The 23,690-nt window shown below is 41.7% G+C and overlaps 1 protein-coding gene across 1 annotated transcript; it reads left to right on the forward strand.

The window, feature by feature from the left end:
* Positions 1-3,446: 3,446 nt before the first annotated feature.
* On the forward strand, positions 3,447-13,164 carry LOC143924265 (gamma-crystallin M2-like). Its single transcript, XM_077448472.1, has 3 exons — positions 3,447-3,597; positions 7,256-7,504; positions 12,860-13,164. The coding sequence occupies exons 2-3, from the start codon at positions 7,256-7,258 to the stop codon at positions 13,133-13,135; spliced, it is 525 nt and encodes a 174-aa protein (XP_077304598.1). The 5' UTR covers positions 3,447-3,597; the 3' UTR covers positions 13,136-13,164.
* Positions 13,165-23,690: the final 10,526 nt, after the last annotated feature.

Consider the following 23,690-nt stretch of genomic DNA (forward strand, 5'->3'; position numbering starts at 1 on the left):
TCTCTGTGTTGTGTTTTTTATTGTACTTTAGTTCACAGGTGAATGGGTAGGGGTACATTGTACCCCATACTCATTCACATAGGGTGGGGGGCCGGTATCCGGGGGCCCCCTTCTTAAAGGGGGCTCCCTGATTCCGATAAGCCCCCCGCCCGCAGACCCCGACAACCAACGGCCAGGGTTGTCGGGAAGAGGCCCTTGTCCTCATCAACATGGGGACAAGGTGCTTTGGGGTGGGGGGGCCGCGCGGCCCCCCCTTCCCCAAGGCACCCCCCATGTTGAGGGCACGCGGCCTGGTACGGCTCAGGAGGGGGGGCGCGCTCGCTCGCCCCCCTTTCCTGGCCGGCCGGGTAGCGTGCTCGGACAAGGGTCTGGTGTGGACTTGGGGGGAACCCCCACGCCGATTTTTTTCGGCGTTGGGGTTCCCCTTTAAGCCCATTCCAGGCGGCGGAGCCCGCCACGTCTCCTTCGCGGGCCCCGCCTACCTGTACACGCGCTCGAAATGGGCGGACTTTCCGAGCGGGAACAGTCCGCTCATTTCGAAAGTACAGCGGACAAGCCCACACACGGGCGGACTGTTCGCTCAAACACAGTTTCAGCGGACAGTTTTTCGGAATTTCCGAAAGACTTTGTCCGTCCAACTGTCCGCTGAAACTGTCCGCTGAAAGCCCACACACGAGCGGACTGTCCGCCCAAACACTGTTCAGCGGACAAGGTTGGGCGAACAGTCCGCCCGTGTGTACACGGCCTAAAGGTCTGGACTATTTTTGTAGTGTTGGATATAATCTCTCCTCCTTTAGTTCTAATAGTAAGGATAGTAGATGGTGGGGAGTTGGACTTCACCAACTGCGCCAGCATCTTTCCCACGCTTTCTCCCTCTGCAAAAGCGGATTTCCACTGGAGAAGTCTTCTGGTCTCAACCTTCCTCATAATTACTAACTTGTACCCTTGTTGTTTATCCAGCCATCTTTTTTTCCTCTCAACAGTTGGCTCTATTATATAATTATTTTCGGCCTCTAACACCTCTCCCTGGATATTTTCTTCCCCCACTCTAGCATCTTTGTTAAACTTGGCCACCTGATGTATCAGGACACCTCTGAGGAATGCCTTCATAGTGTCCCACAATACACCAGGTGTCACTGTACCTTCATTAAATTCTATGAATTCCCTCAATTGGGGGAGAACCCCATCTGCTTTCTTAGTTAATTCAAACCAATATATAGGGCAGTGGATGGTGTCAGTAGAGCAGTGGACGGTGTCAGTAGAGCAGTGGACAGTGTCAGTAGGGCAGTGGATGTGTCAGTAGTGCAGTGAAAGGTGTCAGTAAAGCAGTGACTTGTGTCAGTAGGACAGTGGACGGTGTCAGTAGAGCAGTGACCGGTGGCAGTAGAGCACTGACCCGTATCAGTAGGACAGCGGACGGTGTCAAAAGAGCAGTGGACGGTGTCAGTAGGGCAGTGGACGGTGTCAGTAGAGCAGTGTACTGTGTCAGATGGGCAGTGAGCAGAGTCAGTAGGGCAGTGGATAGGGTCAATAGTTTTTTATTTTTGTTATTGTTTGAAAAAATATTTATTGTTATTATTATTTTACAATGTTATTTTTTATCACTTTATTTTTTATTTTTTTGGAGCACCATTGGGAGGCTTTGGTGGTATATCAGGGGTCTAAGCATGCCTCTGATGTTTCAACTTTGAGCCAGAGAAAGGAGATTGAGGTCTTCAAAATCCATCTCTGCAGCCTAAGCTGCTCTGAATGAATGGACAGGAATAGCTGTTCGGAGCATCTCCTTCATTCACACACAAGCATAGTGAACAGTTTACTATGCTTCAGACATGAATAGACACAGGAGCAATCGGTACTAATCACTCACTGTGTCATAGTTACATAGAAGAGGAGGTTGAAAAAAGACCATCAAGTCCAACCTATGCGTGTGATTATATGTCAGTATTACATTGTATTACAGTATTACATTTTTTATAGCTGCTTTAAAGCGTTTTTGAGCAGTGCAATATGTAGTTGGGGCTTTGTGTGGGTGTGGCTTGAGTGTGGGCAGGAACACAGGGGGCTCCATGATCTCCTATTGCCCGGGGGCCCCATGAGTTGTCAATCCGCCCCTGGTGCCACCTATCAGTGCCCATCAGTGTTGCCTCATCAGTGCCCATCAGTGCAGCCTATCAGTGCCCATCAATGCAGCCCTTCAGTGTCTATCAGTGCAGCCTCATCAGTAAAGAAGAAAAATGACCTGTTTGCAAAATTGTACACCAAACTATAAAAAAAAAAAAAAATATCAAAATTTTTGGTCTTTTTTTGTTTGTTTTACAAAAAATTTAAAAAACCCAGTGCTAATCAAATACCACCAAAAGAAAGTTCTATCTGTATGAAATAAATGATAAAAAATGTGTTTGGGTACAGTGTTGCATGACTGCGCAATTGCCATTCGAAAGCTGAAAATTGGCCTGGGCAGGAAAGGGGTAAAGTGCCCAGTAGGCAAATGGTTAACATAAAAAAAAAAGTTTAGGTAAAAGTATTGCCTCATCATTCCTCCTTATACTTACATAAGCCCTCACTTGATCCAGTGCTGTGCTCTTCTGGCTCTCCCAGCTCTCACAGGCTCTGCTGAAGCAGTGGGTACCATTGGGTTCCTGCTGCTGTCAGCCAAATCCTGTGATGAAGGAACGGGTGGCGAGGTCGAGCCATGCTGTCTGTGTCTATGGACACAGGCAGCGGGGCTCAGAAGTGGCTTCCTATGATGCCACAGTAAAAAGAGTGGAGCACTGGGGAACCAGAAAATGGGAGAATCGGGGCTGCTCTGTGCCATTCCATGTCATTAAATGTATCATGCTTGTTATTTTAAAAAATGCTTTTGATTTTACAATTACTTAAACTTAGCAGAACTTAGAACTGTTCCTGGTCTCTCTCAAGCTGATTACTGTTCTCAAGCATTACATGAATCTACTGGTGAGCTGTCATAAACATCCTTATCTTCCACTGCTAAAAAATACCACAACAGATATCTTAGCCATTGCTTTTCATATGGTTGTATAATTACACGTAGAGTATCCTAAATGCAATTATGCATATAAAACAGCAGTTGCTTACCTGCCACTACTCTGATCGGACAAAACAACAACCAGGTTAAGAGATTACTGGAGGTGGAACATGTACACGTTTGTAGGGTGATGGAGATCACACGACCAGCTCATTGTGTAACACAAACAATGGCATGCGACCTTTAAAATCATGCATGGAAAACCCAAGCTATAGTATGTGGTCACTGCCAGCTATTTCTACTTGTTCCTATTGTCTTTTTTTTTTTTTTATATGACTTGTATCATATAACTGCATAGAAAATGTATGTAAACAGCTATCAGAAGCTACTAAAACAGCTCATTCAATGTCAGTAGTATTGTTGTCAAAAGAATATTGTAGATGTGCATACATTACCAAGCACAAAGCAGAACTATCAGCTCCTGTCACTCTGTTAACTGGTCTCAGTTGTATAGTCTGTGCAATGTATATAAAGAGAACTCCCTGCTCTTAGATGTTCTTCAATGGTGACAGCTCACTGCCCCAGGTTCAAGGAAATTCAAGTCAAGCAAGGTAACGGGATGTATATATTTTGCTTTATTTTTAGAGTAAAATATTTTAATCAAACATAATTTAGGCATTTTATAAGCCTGGATTCTAGAAAACCTAGAATCTAGAAAAATCATTTAGGGCCACGCATATCTTAAGCTCTGTAAATGATATGCTATGCATATGTATATATATTATATGGATATATTTATCTACATTATGTATCTAGTCATGAACAATATCAAAAGTGATGGTATTAATGCAAATTAGCAAATTAGTTCTATTTTAGGACTCCAAGACAGTTGCGTACTTTGAAATGCTTTTTTGGATCAAGTTGTAGAATGGAAGGACTAGGTGAAGCTCTGCTGATAATCAAATCATGTGCAAGCAAAAAAGTTGCATTTTTTTTCCTTTTCCTTGCACATGATTGGGTATTCTTTGCAAAGTGAAATTTTAACACATTAAAGTCCTGGAAGATTTCCATTGCAAAGTGCAACTTCTCTTGTAAAGTGGACAACTACCGTATTTATTGGCGTATAACACGCACCGGCGTATAACACACACCCCAAGTTTAGGAGGGAATTTTAAGGAAAAAAACTTTTAGGAGGGAAGTTTAGGGAAAAAAAACTTACATTTAAACGCCCATCAATGCAGCCTTATCAGTGTACATCTGAAGCCTTGTCAGTGCCATTTGCAGCCTTGTCATGCAGCCTTGTCCATCATTGCACCCTTGTCAGTGTCATATGCAGCTTTGTCATGCAGCTTGTTCATCATTGCAGCCTGTCTATCATTGCAGCCTTGTCCATCATTGCAGCATTGTCATGCAGCCTTGTCCATCGTTGTCCCCTTGTCTGTTTCATTTTCAGCCTTGTCTGTTTCATTTTCAGGTTTTATTTTTATTTATGTTATACACCAATCCTCCACTATTTTGGAGTCTTTCAGCTGCCTTTGGGCCTTGTTGGCGGATCTCGGTGGCTTTCAGCCTCCTTCAGCCCTTCTCGGCAGCTCTCAGCGGCTTTCGGACGTTCTCGGTGGCTCTCGCCTGCCTTCGGCCCTTCTGGTCAGCTTTTGGCCACTCCTGGCCATTCTCGGCGGTTTTCGGCTGCTGAGAAGAGCCGAAGGTGTCCGAAAGCCGCCGAGAGCTGCCGAGAAGGGCCGAAGGTGGCTGAAAGCCACCGAGAGCCACCGAAGGCGCCTGAAAGCCGCCCAGAGGCTCCAAAATGGAGGATCGGCATATAACACGCACCCAGGATTTCCCCCTGATTTTAAGGGGAAAAAGGTACGTGTTATACGCCGATAAATACAGTAATTGTCCTTTAGTAAATCTACCCCAAAGTTTCAAATGAATAATGATTTGACAGAGTGCAATCATTGGTCATAAAAGTGCATGTATAAGAGAGAGAATACAACTATAATACAGTTATCTATGGATTATAGTTATATTTATTCCAGAGGAGTTAATTGAATAACAATAGATTGCCACAATACAAAAGAGTTTTAAATTAAAAAAATATAAGTCTTTTTCCTACTTTGTAATCTATGATAAATTATACTGTTCTTCGTAGTTCCCCTGTCTAGACCAGCAAAGGATTACACATTACCATTTACTACCTAGATGTTATCCCCGTTATACAAGGGCATATTTCCAGCAATTTAATTGCTATAATAAACCAGCTTTCAGGTGAAGAAACACTTAGATGGATTAGTGCAACCTACCACCAGCAACAGTTATCATTTGTAGCTATATAGCAAGGACGTTGGCCTTCTTTCATGTTATAGCTTATTATGTGATCAAAATTGGCTTAGATTTCTGAAAAATTGCATGATAGAGAGTCAGTTCAAACTTCAGAACATTACCAATAAGCAAGTAAAGATTGTCAGCCACTATGAAAAGGGTTCAGTCTCATGTGGACACTTCCATTCTGGTGATATAGGCAGCTACTGTGCAGAATATTCACCCTTCTAATGCAAGCTATGGTATCTTAGTAGATGAAATACTAAATGCTAATTCTACCAATATCTAGAAATTCAGCTCTCAGTCTTAATAACACCAAAGAATTGCACTGCACAGTCCCCTCCATGTTACAACATAGAGGTGTCAGAACCTGTGAAGATTTTTGTTGTAACTGGACAGGAATCTCCTGTTCTGACTTGTATCTAACCCCAAGAACAAAAATGTAATACCAGTGCTGCCTGCATTAGTTTTATTTTTTCCAGACTTTTTAACCTTTATTTTCACTTGGTGATCTTTGCAGTAACATATTGTCCTAGGGCAGCATTCAAAAATCCCACTCGCCTGCTCACATTTGGTGAGTGGAAATAGGCTGAGGGTGAATGTGGAGCATGGGCGGTATTGGCAAACGTTTCCTGGCTTCTGGTAGAAGCGGTGCGGATCACACGGAGTGAGAATCTCCCACTGTGACATAGCTTGGATATGAAATGCCGGCAGCTGTCAAACAAAGTCCCGCCTCCTGGACCAACTTTGTTTGATAGCGGATCCAAGCTGTGTCACAGAGGGAGATCATCTCTCTGTGTGATCCCACTGGCTCTCCTCTCAATTCTTCCCTGTAATCCCCATGCAGTGATAGGCTGAATTGACAGGCACTGAGTAGGCTGCACTGATGGGCACTGATAGGCTGCACGGATGGGCACTGATAGAATGCATTTATCGGCACTGATAAGCACTAATGAGGCTGCACTTATGGGCACTGATGAGGCTGCATTGATGGGCACTGATAGACTGCACTAATGGGCACTGATAAGACTGCACTGATGGGCACTGATGAGTCAGCACTGATGGGCGCTGATAGGCTGCATTGATGGGCACTGATGAGGTTGCACTGATAGGCACTGATATACTGCACTGATGGGGCTTCACTGATGGGCACTAATGAGGCTGCACTGATGGGAACTGATTGGCACTGATGAGGCTGCACTGATGGGGACTGATATGCTGCACTGATGGGCACTGATGGCGCTGCACTGATGGGCACTGATGAGGCTGCACTGATGGGCACTGATATGCTTTAAGTTAAATATTGTTAATGTTGTTGTTAATTTTTATTTTTGTAAACAAATTCTGCATAAAACTTTTAACAGTGTCATTTCATGAGATAATTTATGAGCGCATGTTTAGGGGCAGACTTAGGGGTGGGTAGGGATTAGGTGGGGCAACTGGTGGCGGGTAGCTCAGAACTTGAAATTTTGAGCCCAGTCCTAGGGTATACTTTTCACATACTGTATGATAACTGTTTAGGAGCCACTTTGTCATTCTAGGCTGTGCATTCCTTGGATTATGGAACACCCTTCTCCTTATCTCACTAACTTATGTGTTTTGTAGTTCACAAAAGTAAACTAGGCTGACTGAAAACACTGGTTAGAGTTTCAGTTCTGGACAGAGAGCACAGAAATGTATAAGCTTACAAAATTTTTGGCAGGATCAGGATCATTTTTACCTATCAAACAGATATAACAAAGCACTTTCAAATGTACATTTAACAGACCAAAATGGATCAAATAAGAGAAGTTCATTGTGGGGTTTACATACAAGTAAAAGCAAGACACTGTAATGCTCATATTTAGCTGTGTTTGAACCACACATGTATTACTACCACCTAATTTTTTTTTCTTACATAGCACATATGTTCTTCGTGGTAATATTGATTTTGTTTATCTATTACAGATGCAGATATTCTTCTACGAAGACAACAACTTCCAAGGCCAATATTATGAGTGTACTAGTGACTGTTCTAATTTCAGTTCTTATTTGAGTCGATGCAACTCTATTCGAGTTGTACAAGGAAGTTGGATGATTTATGAGCAGACCAATTACAGGGGCTACCAGTACTATATAAAGCGGGGAGAGTATCCAAATATCTCACATTGGATGGGCTTCAGTGATTCTATTAAATCCTGCTTTGCAATTCCACAAGTAAGTATCCTCTTTCCTTATAGGAGTTTAGTTAGTATATTGTAGAGAATACATTGTTGGGCATTATTGATTATTGATTTGATGTAGTTAAATCCTTAAAAAATAAGTGCCCTTTTAGACCTTGTGTCCGTAGCTAATCGATCCCACCCTCCCCTTCACAGATTCATATATAATGAGATGCAACACTGATGGTTGCCACTCGATAGAGCTGATAAGCATGCTTATTTACTATGATACTCAGTGCCATTTAGTTGCCACAATGCGGTATTTTCCCCTTTCACACATTAGATTTGAAGGAGATATAGCCTAAGAACATTACATTTTGCCCGGTTTCACAGAATTAATTTATATGCAGTTACAATGAATGAACAGCTATGCAAACTTTTTATAAATAGACCCCTAAGTGCTACAGCAAAACTAAACCCTCTTATCATTTAGGAAGCTGCCATCTTGGCCACTGTTTGATCTTCAACTGCCATGGTGTTGCACATGTGATCAGTTATGACACCAGACATTGAAGGTTTGACAGTTTGGTTGAAAAGACAACTAATGTAACTGTTTTTTTTAAACTGGTAAATAGATGGGTTTAGTTACACTTTAACTTCTTAAGGACCGCCGCATGGCAACGTACATCGGTGCAATGCCACCGACAGGCACAAGCACGTACATGTACGTGCTCGCCTTCCAGCGGGTGGGGGGGTCCGATTGGACCCCCTCCCGCTGGATGCGGCAGTCCGTTTCGCTGCAGGAGCGATCCGGGATGAGGGGATGGCTGTTGGTTTCTGGCCATCCCCTCTCGATCGCTCCTGGCGAATGAGAAGCTTCCCCCGTTGTGTATAGTAAACACAGGCAGGGAGGAAGTGATGTCATTCTCCTCGGGGCTGTCTTTTTGACCGGACTACGAGGAGAACAGTGAAAGTAAGTGTGCACCAACACTACAAAGACATGTAGGCACACAAACCCCCCTGATCACCCCCTCGATTGCCCCCCACCCCCTTCCCCTCCCAGTCACAGTGTCACTGATTGCAGTGATCATTTATTTTCTGATCACTGCATTTAGTGTCAGTTGTGACAGTAAAAACTGTCAGGGCAGTTAGTGTTAGGTCCAGGGTAGCCCCCTACCCCCCAATAAAGGTTTAACCCCCTGATTGCCCCTAGAGTTAACCCTTTCACCCACTTTTGCCAGTGTCACTAAGCGATCGTTTTTCTGATCGCTGCATTAGTGTCACTGGTGCCTCTAGGTAGCTAGTTATTTTTTTAGGTTCACCGCCAGGTTTTTATAGCGCTAGGTACCCCGATATATTACCCAATAATGGTTTTAACCCCCTGATTGCCCCTAGTTAACCCTTTCACCCCCTTTTGCCAGTGTCACTAAGCGATCGTTTTTCTGATCGCTGCATTATTGTCGCTGGTCCCGCTAAGTAGCTAGTTATTTTTTCAGGTTCATCGCCAGGTTTTTATAGCGCTAGGTACCCCAATATACTACCCAATAATGGTTTTAACCCCCTGATTGCCCCTAGTTAACCCTTTCACCCCCTTTTGCCAGGGTCACTAAGCGATCATTTTTCTGATCGCTGCATTAGTGTCACTAGTGTCGCTAGGTAGCTAGTTATTTTTTTAGGTTCACCGCCAGGTTTTTATAGCGCTAGGTACCCCGATATACTACCCAATAACGGTTTTAACCCCCTGATTGCCCCTAGTTAACCATTGCACCCCCTTTTGCCAGTATCACTAAGCGATCGTTTTTCTGATCGCTGCATTAGTTTCACTGGTGCCATTAGGTAGCTAGTTATTTTTTTAGGTTCACCGCCAGGTTTTTATAGCACTAGGTTCCCTTGATATACTACCCAATAATGGTTTTAACCCCCTGATTGCCCCTAGTTAACCCTTTCACCCCCTTTTGCCAGTGTCACTAAGCAATCATTTTTCTGATCGCTGCATTAGTGTCGCTAGTGTCGCTAGGTAGCTAGTTATTTTTTTAGGTTCACTGCCAGGTTTTTATAGCACTAGGTACCCCCATATACTACTCAATAATGGTTTTAACCCCCTGATTGCCCCTAGTTAACCCTTTCACCCCCTTTTGCCAGTGTCACTAAGCGATCATTTTTCTGATCGCTGCATTAGTGTCACTAGTGTCGCTAGGTAGCTAGTTATTTTTTTAGGTTCACCGCCAGGTTTTTATAGCGCTAGATACCCCGATATACTACCCAATAACGGTTTTAACCCCCTGATTGCCCCTAGTTAACCATTGCACCCCCTTTTGCCAGTGTCACTAAGCGATCATTTTTCTGATCGCTGCATTAGTGTCGCTAGTGTCGCTAGGTAGCTAGTTATTTTTTTAGGTTCACTGCCAGGTTTTTATAGCACTAGGTACCCCCATATACTACTCAATAATGGTTTTAACCCCCTGATTGCCCCTAGTTAACCCTTTCACCCCATTTTGCCAGTGTCACTAAGCGATCATTTTTCTGATCGCTGCATTAGTGTCACTAGTGTCGCTAGGTAGCTAGTTATTTTTTTAGGTTCACCGCCAGGTTTTTATAGCGCTAGATACCCCGATATACTACCCAATAACGGTTTTAACCCCCTGATTGCCCCTAGTTAACCATTGCACCCCCTTTTGCCAGTATCACTAAGCGATCGTTTTTCTGATCGTTGCATTAGTTTCACTGAAGCCGTTAGGTAGCTAGTTATTTTTTTAGGTTCACCGCCAGGTTTTTATAGCGCTAGGTTCCCTTGATATACTACCCAATAATGGTTTTAACCCCCTGATTGCCCCTAGTTAACCCTTTCACCCCCTTTTGCCAGTGTCACTAAGCGATCATTTTTCTGATCGCTGCATTAGTGTCGCTAGTGTCGCTAGGTAGCTAGTTATTTTTTTAGGTTCACTGCCAGGTTTTTATAGCACTAGGTACCCCCATATACTACCCAATAATGGTTTTAACCCCCTGATTGCCCCTAGTTAACACTTTTACCAGCGATCACCGTATAAGTGTCACTGGTGACGCTGGTTAGCCAGTTAGTTATTTAGGTTCCCCGTCAGGTTTTTATATAGTGCCAGGGACCCCCATATACTACCTAATAAAAATTTGAACCCCCTGATTGCCCCTAGTTAACCCTTTTGCCAGTGATCATTGTATAAGTGTTACGGGTGACTCTGGTTAGTTAGTTTGCTTTTTATAGCATCAGGGCACCCGCCATTTGTTACCCAATAAAGGTTTAACCCCCTGATCACCCAGCGCTAGGTTAGTGCCAGTACCGCTAACACCGACGCGCAAAGCATACACCTCCCGTAGTGGTATAGAATCTGAACAGATCAATATCTGATCTTATCAGATCTATACTAGCGTCCCCAGCAGTTTAGGGTTCCAAAAAAATGCATTGTTAGCGGGATAAGCCCAGATACCTGCTAGCACCTGCGTTTTGCCCCTCCGCCCAGCCCACCCAAGTGCAGTATCGATCGATCACTGTCACTTACAAAACACTAAACACATAACTGCAGCGTTCGCAGAGTCAGGCCTGATCCCTGCAATCGCTAACAGTTTTTTTGTAGCGTTTTATATTGAAATCCTGAAGACGGTGCTTGGTTTTCGGGGTCCCGTACGTGGCTAGACTCCCAAAAAGTCCTCCACATGTGGTATCCTCGAACTCGGGAGAAGCAGCAGAATTTATTTTGGGGTGTAATTTCACTTATGCCCATAGCATGTGTGAGCAATATATCATTTAGTGACAACTTTGTGCAAAAAAAAAAAAAGAATTGTAATATTCCTGCAACTTCTGGCAAAATATAAAATATTTCATGGACTCAACATGCCTCTCAGTAAATAGCTTGGGGTGTCTACTTTCCAAAATGGGGTCATTTGGGGGGGTTTGTGCTACTTTTGCATTTTATGGCCTTTGAAACTGTGATAGGTAGTGAGGAGTGAAATCAAAAATTTGCACCCTTAGAAATCCTGAAGGAAGTGATTGGTTTTCGGGGTGCCGTACGCGGCTAGACTCCCAAAAAGTCCCACATATGTGGTATCCTCGTACTCAGGAGAAGCAGCAGAATATATTTTGGGGTGCAGTTCCACATATAACTATGGCATGTGTGAGCAATATATAATTTAGTGACAACTTTTTGTAAACTTTTTTTTTGTGTGTCATTATTTAATCACTCGGGACAAAAAAAAATATTCAATGGGCTCAACATGCCCCTCAGAAATTTCCTTGGGGTGTCTACTTTCCAAAATGGGGTCATTTAGGGGGGGTTTTGTGTTATTTTGGCATTTTATGGCCTTCGAAACTGTGATAGGTAGTGAGAAGTGAAATCAAAAATTTCTACCCTTAGAAATCCTGAAGGAAGTGATTGGTTTTCGGGGTGCCATACGCGGCTAGACTCCCAAAAAGTCCCACATATGGGGTATACCCGTACTCAGGAGAAGCAGCAGAATATATTTTGGGGTACAATTCCACATATAACTATGGCATGTGTGAGCAATATATCATTTAGTGACAACTTTTTGTAAACTTTTTTTTTGTGTCATTATTCAATCACTTGGGACAAAAAAAATATTCAATGGGCTCAACATGCCCCTCAGCAATTTCCTTGGGGTGTCTACTTTCCAAAATGGGGTCATTTGGGGGGGGGAGGGTTGTACTGCCTTGCCATTTTAGCACCTCAAGAAATTAGATAGGCAGTTATAAATTAAAAGCTGTGTAAATTCCAGAAAATGTACTCTAGTTTGTAGACGCTATAACTTTTACGCAAACCAATCAATATACGCTTATTGACATTTTTTTTACTAAAGACATGTGGCTGAATACATTTTGCCCTAAATGTATGACTAAAATTGAGTTTATTCAATTTTTCTTATAACAAAAAGTAGAAAATATATTTTTTTCTCAAAATTTTCGGTCTTTTTCCATTTATATCGCAAAAAATAAAAATCGCAGAGGCAATCAAATACCATCAAAAGAAAGCTCTATTTATGGGAAGAAAAGGACGCAAATTTCGTTTGAATACAACATTGCATGACCGCGCAATTACCAGTTAAAGCAGTGCAGTGCGAAATTGTAAAAAGACCTCTGGTCCTTAGGCTGATAATTGGTCCGGGGCTGAAGTGGTTAAGAAGGACATAGATGTAAGCAGTTACATACAATTACAAGGTTAAGCTGTAAGGCATTGCAGAAAGATATCAAGATATGAAATTCACCAAACTAACCAATTAGATTTTTTGCTAATCATTTAAAAAATTATTTTCTTCATTGCTATAGCCCTAATAAATAAGCACATATGTTTTTATTTATGTTGCAGATGTAAAAATGTATTTATTTTTAGCTAAAGTGTTCTTATTCTGTTTTCTACTGTTACAGTACAAAGGATCTTACAGGCTGAGGCTCTATGACAGAAATAATTTTGGAGGTAAAATGTTGGAGGCCACGGATGACTGCTCTTCCGTGTCTGATCGTTTTAATCATCATGACATCCAGTCCTGCAACGTCTTTGATGGCTATTGGGTTTTCTATGAGCTTTCCAACTACAAGGGGCACCAGTACTACCTAAGACCAGGAGAGTACAGAAGATTTTCTGACTGGGGTGCTCGGAATGCCAGGGTTGGCTCTTTCAAGCAAATTACTGATTTTCTTTAAATTAATAAAATAAAAAATATATTAAAACACTTCTGGTCTTTTCTCTGGATTATAACTGTATAATATGAAATCCAATAAAAAATGTAAAAAAACAAAACAAAACATAGACAAATGGCATTGAAATCAAATCATTACACGGTCCAAAAAGGTATCTAATTACCAGTTGTGTATTACGTAGCAGTACTGTTAAAGGTTAACTGTACTTTTTATAATCTTTCCTTTTTATGTCTTTTGTCCCCTACCCAGCACCCTACCAACCCAAATGTGACGCTTTCCTGTCCCTATATATGCTGTGTGGCCCATTGGGTGTCCCACAGCATTTTCACTTAAAGTATCCAAACCAGTTGCAGCTTCTTCCATATATACATACCACATTCTCCATGCCATGGAATCGTTATCCACACCTGAGATGAAAGATAGACAACTTTTCCATAGTAATGAATAGAGATTAAGGAGCACATGCATCAAAGAAGTAGAGCTCAGCCAGGACATGAAAAAGTAAAGGATACAAGATTGTTCAGCAGCGGTGTTGGGTCAAGTAACTTTATAGGGTTTGGAGAAGTGTAGGGGGGTGATCATATAAATGTACAATTATCCTTTAAGGACTAAAACTGAGCACAACTGATATTGATTACTCATTTAAAGTCAAAATGTAGATTTTAACTACACTACCTTTGTTTATAACTGTTAACTTTGATTTATTTAGCTCTGGGAGAGGAAACATAATAATAAGAATTCGCACTGGTAAATCATTTTTCATTAGTTCTATTCACAGCCTTATAATAGACATGAGATGGCATAAGATCTAAATCTCTGTGTGAAACAATTGTTGCATGAAGATGTATTGTCCATCCTGTTTGGGAGCCAGGAATCCACAATTGTTAGTTGTTGGCAAGGCAGAAAATAAAAAATAAAATGTGTAACAAAAACCTATCACTTTTTTTTTCCTGCCTCTATTGCTAATGCTTAACCCTGGACTGATAAAAAAGTATACATTTGCATTATCATGATAGGAACATGTGCAAATGTAATTTAGAAACACACACACTGTAGAGATACATTTTAAGTGTTTAGCAAGATGGTATATCACACTGGTTAGGGCACATATATATCCAGTAGAAAAGTCACCATTATGTTGGAGAGGGTGCAATGAAAGTGGGACTATGTTTCACATTTGGTAGGGATGTATTAGGTGTTTTATCAGATTCTGCAGGCCAGTCAAGTTCCTCCATCCCAAACTCGCTCATCTATATCTTTATGAACCTTGCTTTGTGCACCGGTGCACAGTCATGCTGGAACAGGAAAGGGCCATCCCCAAAGTGGTCCCACATAGTTGGGAACATGAAATTATCCAAAATGTCTTGGTATGCTGATGACTTAAGAGCTCAACCCCTGAAAAACAACCCCACACCATAAACCCCCCTCCACCAAATTATTGGGACCAGTGCACAAAGAAAGGACCATAAAGGTCTAGATGAGCGAGTTTGGGGTGGAGGAACTTAACTGGCCTGCACAGTGCTGACCTCAACCCAATAGAACACCTTTGGGATGAATTAATGCCTGCTAGCCAGGCCTTCTCATCCGACATCAGTTCCGGACCTCACAAATGCGCTTCTGGAAGAATGGTCAAACATTCCATAGACACACTCCTAAACCTTCTGGACAGTCTTCTTAGAAGAGTGGAAGCAAGTTATAGCCGTAAAGGGTGGGCCAACTCAATAATGAACACTACGGACTAAGACTGGAATGCCATTAAAGTTCAGGTGTGTGTAAAAGCAGGCGTCCCAATTTTTTGGTAATATGGTGTATCTTGTACCATGGAAGAATTTTATAATTCTAGGGAGGACTTGATGGAAAAAATTTTAAAGACCTGGGAGAGGTGGTTTGAGTTATAAAAACAAAAACAAAAAATATATGGAGTTGATTGGCGGAAAGAATGAGTTGTATAAAACAAGGGAGATTTAGAGGTATTGTAAATTAAGGATGTGGCCCAGCAGGGGAGGTTTAATTAATTGAAGTTTGATTTATTTTATTTTTTTGAGAGGTGAGGAAGGTGGTAAGGGTTTTTAATTGTGTTTTATAGTGTTGTAAATGCATGTGGTAAATATGTATGGTATGTGAGAAAATTTCAACAAAAATAAAGTAAACAAAAAAATATATATATACATATTGAGTTGTTCTGTGGCAAAAGGCACACTCCTTAAAATCTGTCTCTTTAAAACTCTTTAACCGCCTCCGCATCGCCTCACATATACTTACTGCGGCAGGATGGCCTGGGTGTGCAAAATACCGGACCTGTACATGATTTCGTGCACGTGGTTTATGGGGCATGCGTGCCGCCAACACACCACTCCCTCTGTGATTGGACACAGCGGGAGGCAATCAGTGGGTCCGGCGGCTGCGATGGCCTCCACGACCCGCCAATCCTTCACAGGAGAGACGGATCAGCTGTCTGCCTGTGTAAACAAAGCAAACAGCGGATCTGTCAGGAAGGAGAAAGGCCAAGGGAAAGGCTGAGCTGAATCACGGATCTCTCTTTTCCTTCTCTGTTTTCCTTCAGTGTGACACTGCCCCACACAGTTGATCGCCCGTGTGTTAACCCCTTCCCTGCCAGTGTCATTTATACAGTAATCAGTACATTTTTATAGCACTGATCACTGTATTGGTGCCAATGGTCCCAAAAAGTGTTACTCAGTGTCAAATTTGTCCACCAAATTGTCGCAGTCCTGCTAAAAATTGCATATTGCTGCCATTACTAGTAAAAACAATAATAAAAAGAAGTCTCTAAATCTATCCCCTATTTTGTAGACGCTACAACTTTTGCGCAAACCAACCAATATACGTTCATTGGGATTTTTTTACAAAAAATATGGAGCAGAATACATATTGGCCTAAATGTAAGAAGAAATTTGTTTGTTTGTTTTTTTGTTTTTTTATTAGGAATGTTTTATAGCAGAAAATAAAAAATATTGTTTTTTATTTAAAATTGTCTACCTTTTTTTGTTTATAGTGCAAAAAAATCAAAAGCGCAGAGGCAATCAAATACCGCCAAAAGAAAGCTTTATTTGTGGGAAAAAAAGGACATCTATTTTATTTGGGTACAGGGTCAGGCGACCAGTTAAAGTGACGCAGTGCGGTATCGCAAAAAATGGCCTGGTCAGGAAGTGGTTAAAACATTCCAGAGCTGAAATGGTTAAAAAAAATGACACCACAGTGGCAGTCGGTGCTTACTTGGAATGGCGGTGAAAAAGTAACTTGTCTTTGAGGAGTGAGGACTGCCTCACAGCTTTTTTTGTGACCTGATGCTCCTAATTTTTAATACAGTTCTGGCTTTTAAAGGGCTTAGTAAAATTAGGTCATTGATTAATATTAGTGGGATGCACAGCTCACGTATCATTGCATAGACCACTAAAACGTAATGTTTCATTTTATATTAAAATATATGTATAACTATATAAATGATCTCACGCTACTGTTCATGTTTAGTCATACTTCATTTGGACTTAAAGAAGGGAGAAAAGATTTGAGTATTTAAAGACCATCTTCTATATGAATCACAAATTTATAGCTGAGCTAGGTAAAAAAAAACTGTGGTTATATACCAAATATTAAACACTCAATAGTGTATCTATTTCATACAACTGTGCTCTCAATCCTCAATGCAAAAAAAAAAGAAAAGTGAAGAAATAAAGCAAACCAAAGGTGTCCATAAAGTGTTTATAAAGTGTTTATCATATGTGATATTTCATGCTTCATAAAGGCTTCCTTATATTCTTCTGTGCAAACAAACAGCCAAGTGCCACCACCTTTGACACAAAACATTCGCTGGATGACCATGACCCTATTCACAAAATGGGTCATATAGCACGTTTCCCCTTTGAGGGAAGGGGATCCCAGATCAGCAACTCAATTTTTACCTCCTACAGTCTCCACTCAAGTCTAGATACAGCCAAAAAGAAAATAAATGTGCATGGTGTAAAATCCTCAGTTTATTTAAAATGATATTCTAAAACCATAAAAATGCTTACTCACATTTATTTGTGCACAGCCTTGCTTCAGGATAATAATACTTAATCACACATAGCAGTAACTCCGCTTTTCCAAAAAACAATCCACAGCTCGAGTGATGCTATTCTCAAAGAAATATCTCTCACCACAGTTTGCATCATCAAGATAACATCTCTTCCTGTCCAGCCCGCCCCGACGCAGCGTTTCATCTTGATAACATCTTCAGGGTCAGGCTTGGTTAATACTTGGATGGGAGATCGCCTGGGAATAGGAGATGCTGTAGGGGTTACACCCCCTGAATAACTACTCCTCTATTCCTCTGTTCAGAACTCCAATGAATATGGGATCTGTAGTTTCATTGCTCTGTCTCCCAAGTGCTACAACTCCCTCCTAGATTGTAAGCTCTAAGGATGAGCTCAATGTTTGGGTTGGTAACAGATCAAAGAGTGCGCCTGTCCACAGACTCTGTTGATAGGCTTACATTCATAAAATTAATCAGTCTTGGATTAGCAGCACCTGATGCTGATGTAACTGATAGAATTTGCTATGGATCTGGGATCCCTTGAAGAATGGCTATGCTGACTATCTTATTTCTCCTCAATCTTGTTGATTCTAGCTTCCAACAATATTTTTGGTTTAGGGCACCACCACCCAAGGCCCAATTTTATTTGTTTAACAGGGGCATGTAATTAAACATTTTGATCTAATATTTGACAGCAGGGCCCGTTCCTGTGCCCAACAAGAGAATCTGTGAGGGGTTACAGTGTTGTGGCACCACCACCACCACCCAGGGGCCAATTTTTCTCCCCCTATTTAACAGGGGCTTGTAATTAAAATTTTTGATATAATATTTCACAGAAGGGCCCATTCCTGCCCCCAACAAGAGTAACTGTGAGGGTATCAGTATATATACTGATGTCACACTGATGTTCACAGTATATAGTGCCTAGGGGAAACTCATGCCATTTTTAAAAAGAAATTGGTGCGGGGTTCCTTAATATCTATACCAGACCTGACGGGCCTGGTATGGATTTTTTTTTTTGGGGGGGGGGGGTGAGCACATCCACACCATTTTTTGTTTTTGATATTTTTGGTATTTTTATCTATATTGACAGGATCCGACAATGCATTACAGCCGCAAGCAGTTTTAAATGGCATGTTTTCCTTTAGAAACTTCATTTTGCTGTGGCACTGTTATGAACATGGGAAAGATGCACTACTTTACAGGCATACTAAGGACACCCCCAGGCATGATATATAAAGGAATATTTCATTTTTATTGTTTCACTTTAAGCATTATTAAAATCACTGGTCCCGAAAAAACTGCAGTTTTTAAAACTTTGTTTTGGCATTGATACATGTCCCCTGGGGCAGGACCTGAGTCCCCAAATAGCTTGCATATAAGCCTTTAAAATTAGCTTTCATTTTTCACGTTCGCGTCCCATAGACGGTGTGCGTGTGTTTGAAAACATTTTTTGCTCTGCTGCGAACCAAACCGGGGGTTGTTCAGCTCATCCCCAGTAAGCTCTAATGAGCAGGGCCCTCTGATTCCTACTGTATTAAATTGTATTGTACCTGTATTGTAACTGTACCATCTGCATTTATGTTGTAAAGTGCTGCACAAACTGTTTAAGGGTAACTCCCCTTTCGTGGGAAAAAATATAGCAAATGAAGAAAAAACAATATTGCGCATATAATTGCGACACTAAACATATTGTTATTGAATGTTATTAAAAATGAACTTTCCTTTTCAATCTGTAGCCACTGTAATTTTCTGAGAATTGCAATATGGCTGCATGGAGTTGTTCTGTACACTGACCACCTCCCAGAAACATAACTTCCTGCTTGATTGATTGACTCACCAATTTTCCCAGAAGTCTGCCCAAGATACAAGGCAGATTTCAGGCATCCCCTGCAACAAAAATTTCATTTTTGGAGAGATACTTTCAATAGGAACACGTCTTGCATTAGGGTGTGCACCCCAAAGCTTGAACACACATGCCTGTGTGTATATATATATATATATATATATATATATATATATATATATATGGCCCTGGCACATTGATCTCCCTGCCAGCACAGTCAAAGAGAAGTATGTAAGCACTCCTCTTATGGCAGAGTCGGTAAGAGGGAAATCTTTCTTGTCTCCCTTCTACTGCACAGAGTGATAATGCTAATGTGCACTAGGTGATTAGGGTGTGCCCAGGCCCATCCGCCACACCCTGTGCACATGCACCATGAGATCTACCAGTTTGGACCAATGTAACCAAGTATATACCTTATCTGGCTGATGCACCTGGAAGCTGAAAAACACTGAAGTAGACCCTGCTACTTTCAGTGGTGTCCAGTCCATAAGGGGTGCAGTGGCACCGCCCCCCCCCCAATCTCCAGGTGCCGACCCCTAATCTCCATGCAGGGTGCCGGACACATGGATTTCTATGGGTTTCTTTTTCAAGCATATGATTAGAGCCTGAGGCTTTAACCTCCCTGGCGGTATGATTATTTCTGATTTTAGGAATAACTCTCTTAAATCTGTTCAAACCAGAGCCTAGTAGACGTCCCGGGTATGATAAAGTTTATAATATAATAAATAACTATAAATAATGATAACAAATAATAATAAAAATTATTCAGTAATGTAATCAAATCCAAAAACACTGAAATTTGCTCATTTGCTATGGACAATCTCCAAATTCCAGTCAGAAAAAAACAGTATTTATAATATAAAAGTGCATGCAGGGCACTGGACAGACCACTAGGGACAAAGGGGATGCATCCAAGTCACGAGCCCACCCACTTGTGAAGTTAGCAAATCAACATTTGCTATTGTCTTTCTGCTTCTCTTCCCGGCCAATCAGGACAGGAAGAAGATCCTAAAACGGGATTGGCAGAGAGAAGTAACTGGATTGTCCAGAAAGCCGCCCGCGACCGCGGTTGTGCGGGTGTGCGGGTGTGCGGGTGTGCGGGTGTGCGGGTGTGCTGCCCCCCCCCAAAAAAAATGAATGCCCATCTCTCCACCTTGTCCAATCAGAAACTGCTTTGCATTCATTCAAAATATGCAAAGCATTCTTTGAATTGTGCCCATGCCGAGGGGCTGACCTCCTGTGTTCAGTAAGCAGGTGTAAAGCCGCTCAGCGCAGGAACCAGAAGAAAATAGAGATAACTGAAGTAGAGGTACTGTATCTACTCCAGAGAACTCTAGGTTCCAGGGGCATCAACCAGGCATGGCATATACATAGTTACATTGTTCCAAGCTGTATATATAACATAGCCATGTATAGAATGATTATTTAGCAGTGCAGGTTAAGTATAGGATTGTCTTGCAAGAATTGTAAGGGCCATTATTCTCATACTTTTTCTTCTCTTATGTGCTGCATTCTTCCAAGTTTTTTAATCTGTTAAATATTTCAGTCATTTAGGGCAATAAGTTATAGGGCATTATTGCTTTATAGTTCAGAAAGTCACATAAAATCCTATGAATTATTATACTTATATTATATAGTACCTAAAATGTTTAATCTTGATGATCTAGACATAAATATTTCAATGTTGACTAAATGATAGATAAAAACTATTTATCTAGCAATTGCCTCCAAAATAAATAGTTTTATCCTAGTTATTTTAGTGTGCATTCAACACTTTTCATTCAGTTGAAAACAGCAATGCAAGCTGTGTCAGTGTAGAAGTTCAGCCTATTGTTGCTTTATGTACAGTATAATGATAATGAGCACATTTTATCAAGAGATTACAGTGCTGGAGTGTTCAACCCTATTACAGAACAAGGACCGCTGCCAGCAGTTGTCTGTATAGTTTATACAGCTGTCACTTCAGTACTAAACTAACCAAATTCTACAGTGTACAGAAAGATTTTCTATAGAATAAAGACTCTGAAAAGTAAAATATGAAAATGGGTTTTAGGTCATAGTGTATACAAAATATTGATATTGCAATATTATATTAAAACCTCATGAGAAGTAGAAAGATTGTTACCACTCTTACGTTAACTTGAAAAGATACTAACTCACCTGACATGGTTATTCAGATGAGTGAAGCACTTACCCCCGAAGGAGCTGCTGGTATTTGATTGGGCTTATCATTATTTCACCATTCCACCATGCCTGTCATAAGGGTCCCATTAAAGAGTTTTCTCATAGATTTTAGCTTCAACACTTTTTTCAAATGCTTTCTTGACAAAAAGACGTCCCACTAGAGGGATGGAGGGTTAAGGGGAATTCAGGTACCTTGTAATTGCGGGTCAGGGGTACTTCTTGATCCAGAGGACAACAGCTCCACAACTGGATCCAGCAACCACTGGCCTAGCAGCCGATGCGATGCTCGGTCATAGTCTCTGCCACAGACTTGAATAATTAGAACCGTTGTACAATCCTCTGCCACAGGATTGTGTAACCAGCAACTTTTTGCAATGTCAAAGAACATTCACGCAGTACCAGTTTCTGTGTGGTAGATGACCCAAGGTGGCATCCTCCAACTGAGTCTCCAGGCTCTTCTAGAGGCACCAGTCTTGTTGCTCGGTCCTCTCTCTGAAAAGTCCTCCCCTGGATCCTCCAGTCCCGTGGCTTCTTCCTGCAGGCAAGACAACACAGGACCATCCCTGGATCGGTAGGCCCCAGGACTTCTGGGCCTATCCTTCAGTAACAAAGCCTTGGGCCAGCTGGCCCCAAGACAATTTAGAAGGCAACAGCACACCTTAGGCCAGGAGGGCCATCAGGTCTGAACATACCCTGTCACGGCGTCTGCCCCTTAAGTACCCTCTCCCAGAATGCACAGTGGGCAGACCACACCCACTGACTGTTTCTGGGCAAAGCGGCACTCAATACACTCAGCTCATTGCAATTTCCGACCTTGGCCAATCTATAAGGGCGCCACCCCTCGGCCAAGGGGAAAACCACACAACCAGCTGAACTGGAACAGAACCAGAATTTCAACATAATCAGTCTGAGCTAAAATACAGCTCAGACAAAACTAAATTTCTATTTATAGAGTCTGCCCATCATGAGCAGGGAGCTACATGAGGTTTTACTTATCAAAAATTTCCCCTCCTGTTAAATAGACTCTTTGGGGTTGATTTACTAAAACTGGAGAGTGCAAAATCTGCTGAAGCTGTGCATGAAAATCAATCAGCTTCCATTTTTTTTGTCAAAGCTTAAAGGAGTTGTAAAAGCAGAAGATTTTTTTATCTTAATGTATTCTATGCATTAAGATAAAAACCTTCTGCGTGCAGCAGCCCTCAGACATTGGCAGCCGCTGATGTCAATCAAAGTCAGTTAGCCAATCAGGGGAGAGAGGGGGTGGAGCCAGGTTTGGGCTCTATGTCTGAATGGACACAGGGGGCTGTGACTCAGCTCAGGTGCCCCCATAGCAAGCTGTTTGCTGTGGGGGCACGCAACAGGAGGGAGGGGCCAGGAGAGCCGGAGAGAGACACGAGAAGAGGAGGAACGGGGCTGCCATGTTCAAATCCACTACAACAGAGCAGGTGAGTATGACGTGTTTGTTATTTTTCTAGGAAAGATAATGAGACTTTACAATCAAACAATTGAACACGCTGAAGTTAGAAGCTGATTGACTACCATGCACAGCTGCACTTTCCAGTTTTCATAATTCAACCCTTTTTTGTCTCTATGGCAGTATTCACCAGAACAGATAGTGAGGGTGAATCTCTCCAGTGCCAAAAGCAACAAATATCAATTTGCTTTTCATTGATTCAGACTCCTGTATTATAGCATACCAACATGTGTTGGGGTTCAAATGGTCTCCTTCTTCATTAGGGCTTAGTACTGTTGAATGAAGCATGTACTGAAATGATAAAACTGGATGCATTCTGGTAGATAAACAGTACAATTATGCTGGTTAACCTCCCTAGAGGTAATCCTGAGTCTGGCTCGTGTTGGGATTTCAGTACCATAAGCGGTAACCCCGAGCCAGACTCGGGATAGCATCACTGGATACAGGGAGGACACAGGGAGAAGTTACTTACCTTGTCCCCTGGATCCAGCGATGTCCTCCGATCACTGTGTGATTGAGCTGTCCTCCGCTCGATTCACACAGTGCCCGAGTGCCGCCGAGCTCCGTTCCCTGTGACGTTACGGCGCATGGGAGCGGAGATCGGCGCCAAATTCAAAAATGTAAAAACACGCAAAACACACACAGTACTGTAATCTTACAGATTACAGTACTGAATAAAAAATTACACACCCCCTTTGTCCCTACTGGTCTGTCCAGTGCCCTGCATGCACTTTTATATTATAAATACTGTTTTTTCTGCCTGGAATTTGGAGATTGCCCATAGCAACCAAAAAGTGTCCCTTTATGTCAAAAGTGATTTTAGACTAACTAGAAAACAGCGATAATAAATTATAATCACTTGCAGAATTGAGCGATAGCGATTTGTGGGGAAATTCCTCATCAAACACTACATCTAATGACAGTGACAATTCTGCAAATGAGCAAATTTCTGTGTTTTTGGATTTGATTACATTATTGAATAATTTTTATTATTATTTATTATATTAAAAACGTTATCATA

Source organism: Lithobates pipiens, unplaced genomic scaffold (genome assembly GCF_037356315.1).
Source record: "Lithobates pipiens isolate NorthernLeopardFrog02 unplaced genomic scaffold, aLitPip1_a1.2 Scaffold_22, whole genome shotgun sequence".
Classification (NCBI taxonomy): Eukaryota; Metazoa; Chordata; class Amphibia; order Anura; family Ranidae; genus Lithobates; species Lithobates pipiens.

Excerpts from the sequence above, each read along its gene's own strand:
- LOC143924265 (XM_077448472.1), top strand. The coding sequence starts at position 7,256 with ATGCAGATATTCTTCTACGAAGACAACAACTTCCAAGGCCAATATTAT. Across the intron at positions 7,505-12,859 it reads CCTGCTTTGCAATTCCACAA|TACAAAGGATCTTACAGGCT; the intron begins GTAAGTATCCTC and ends CTACTGTTACAG.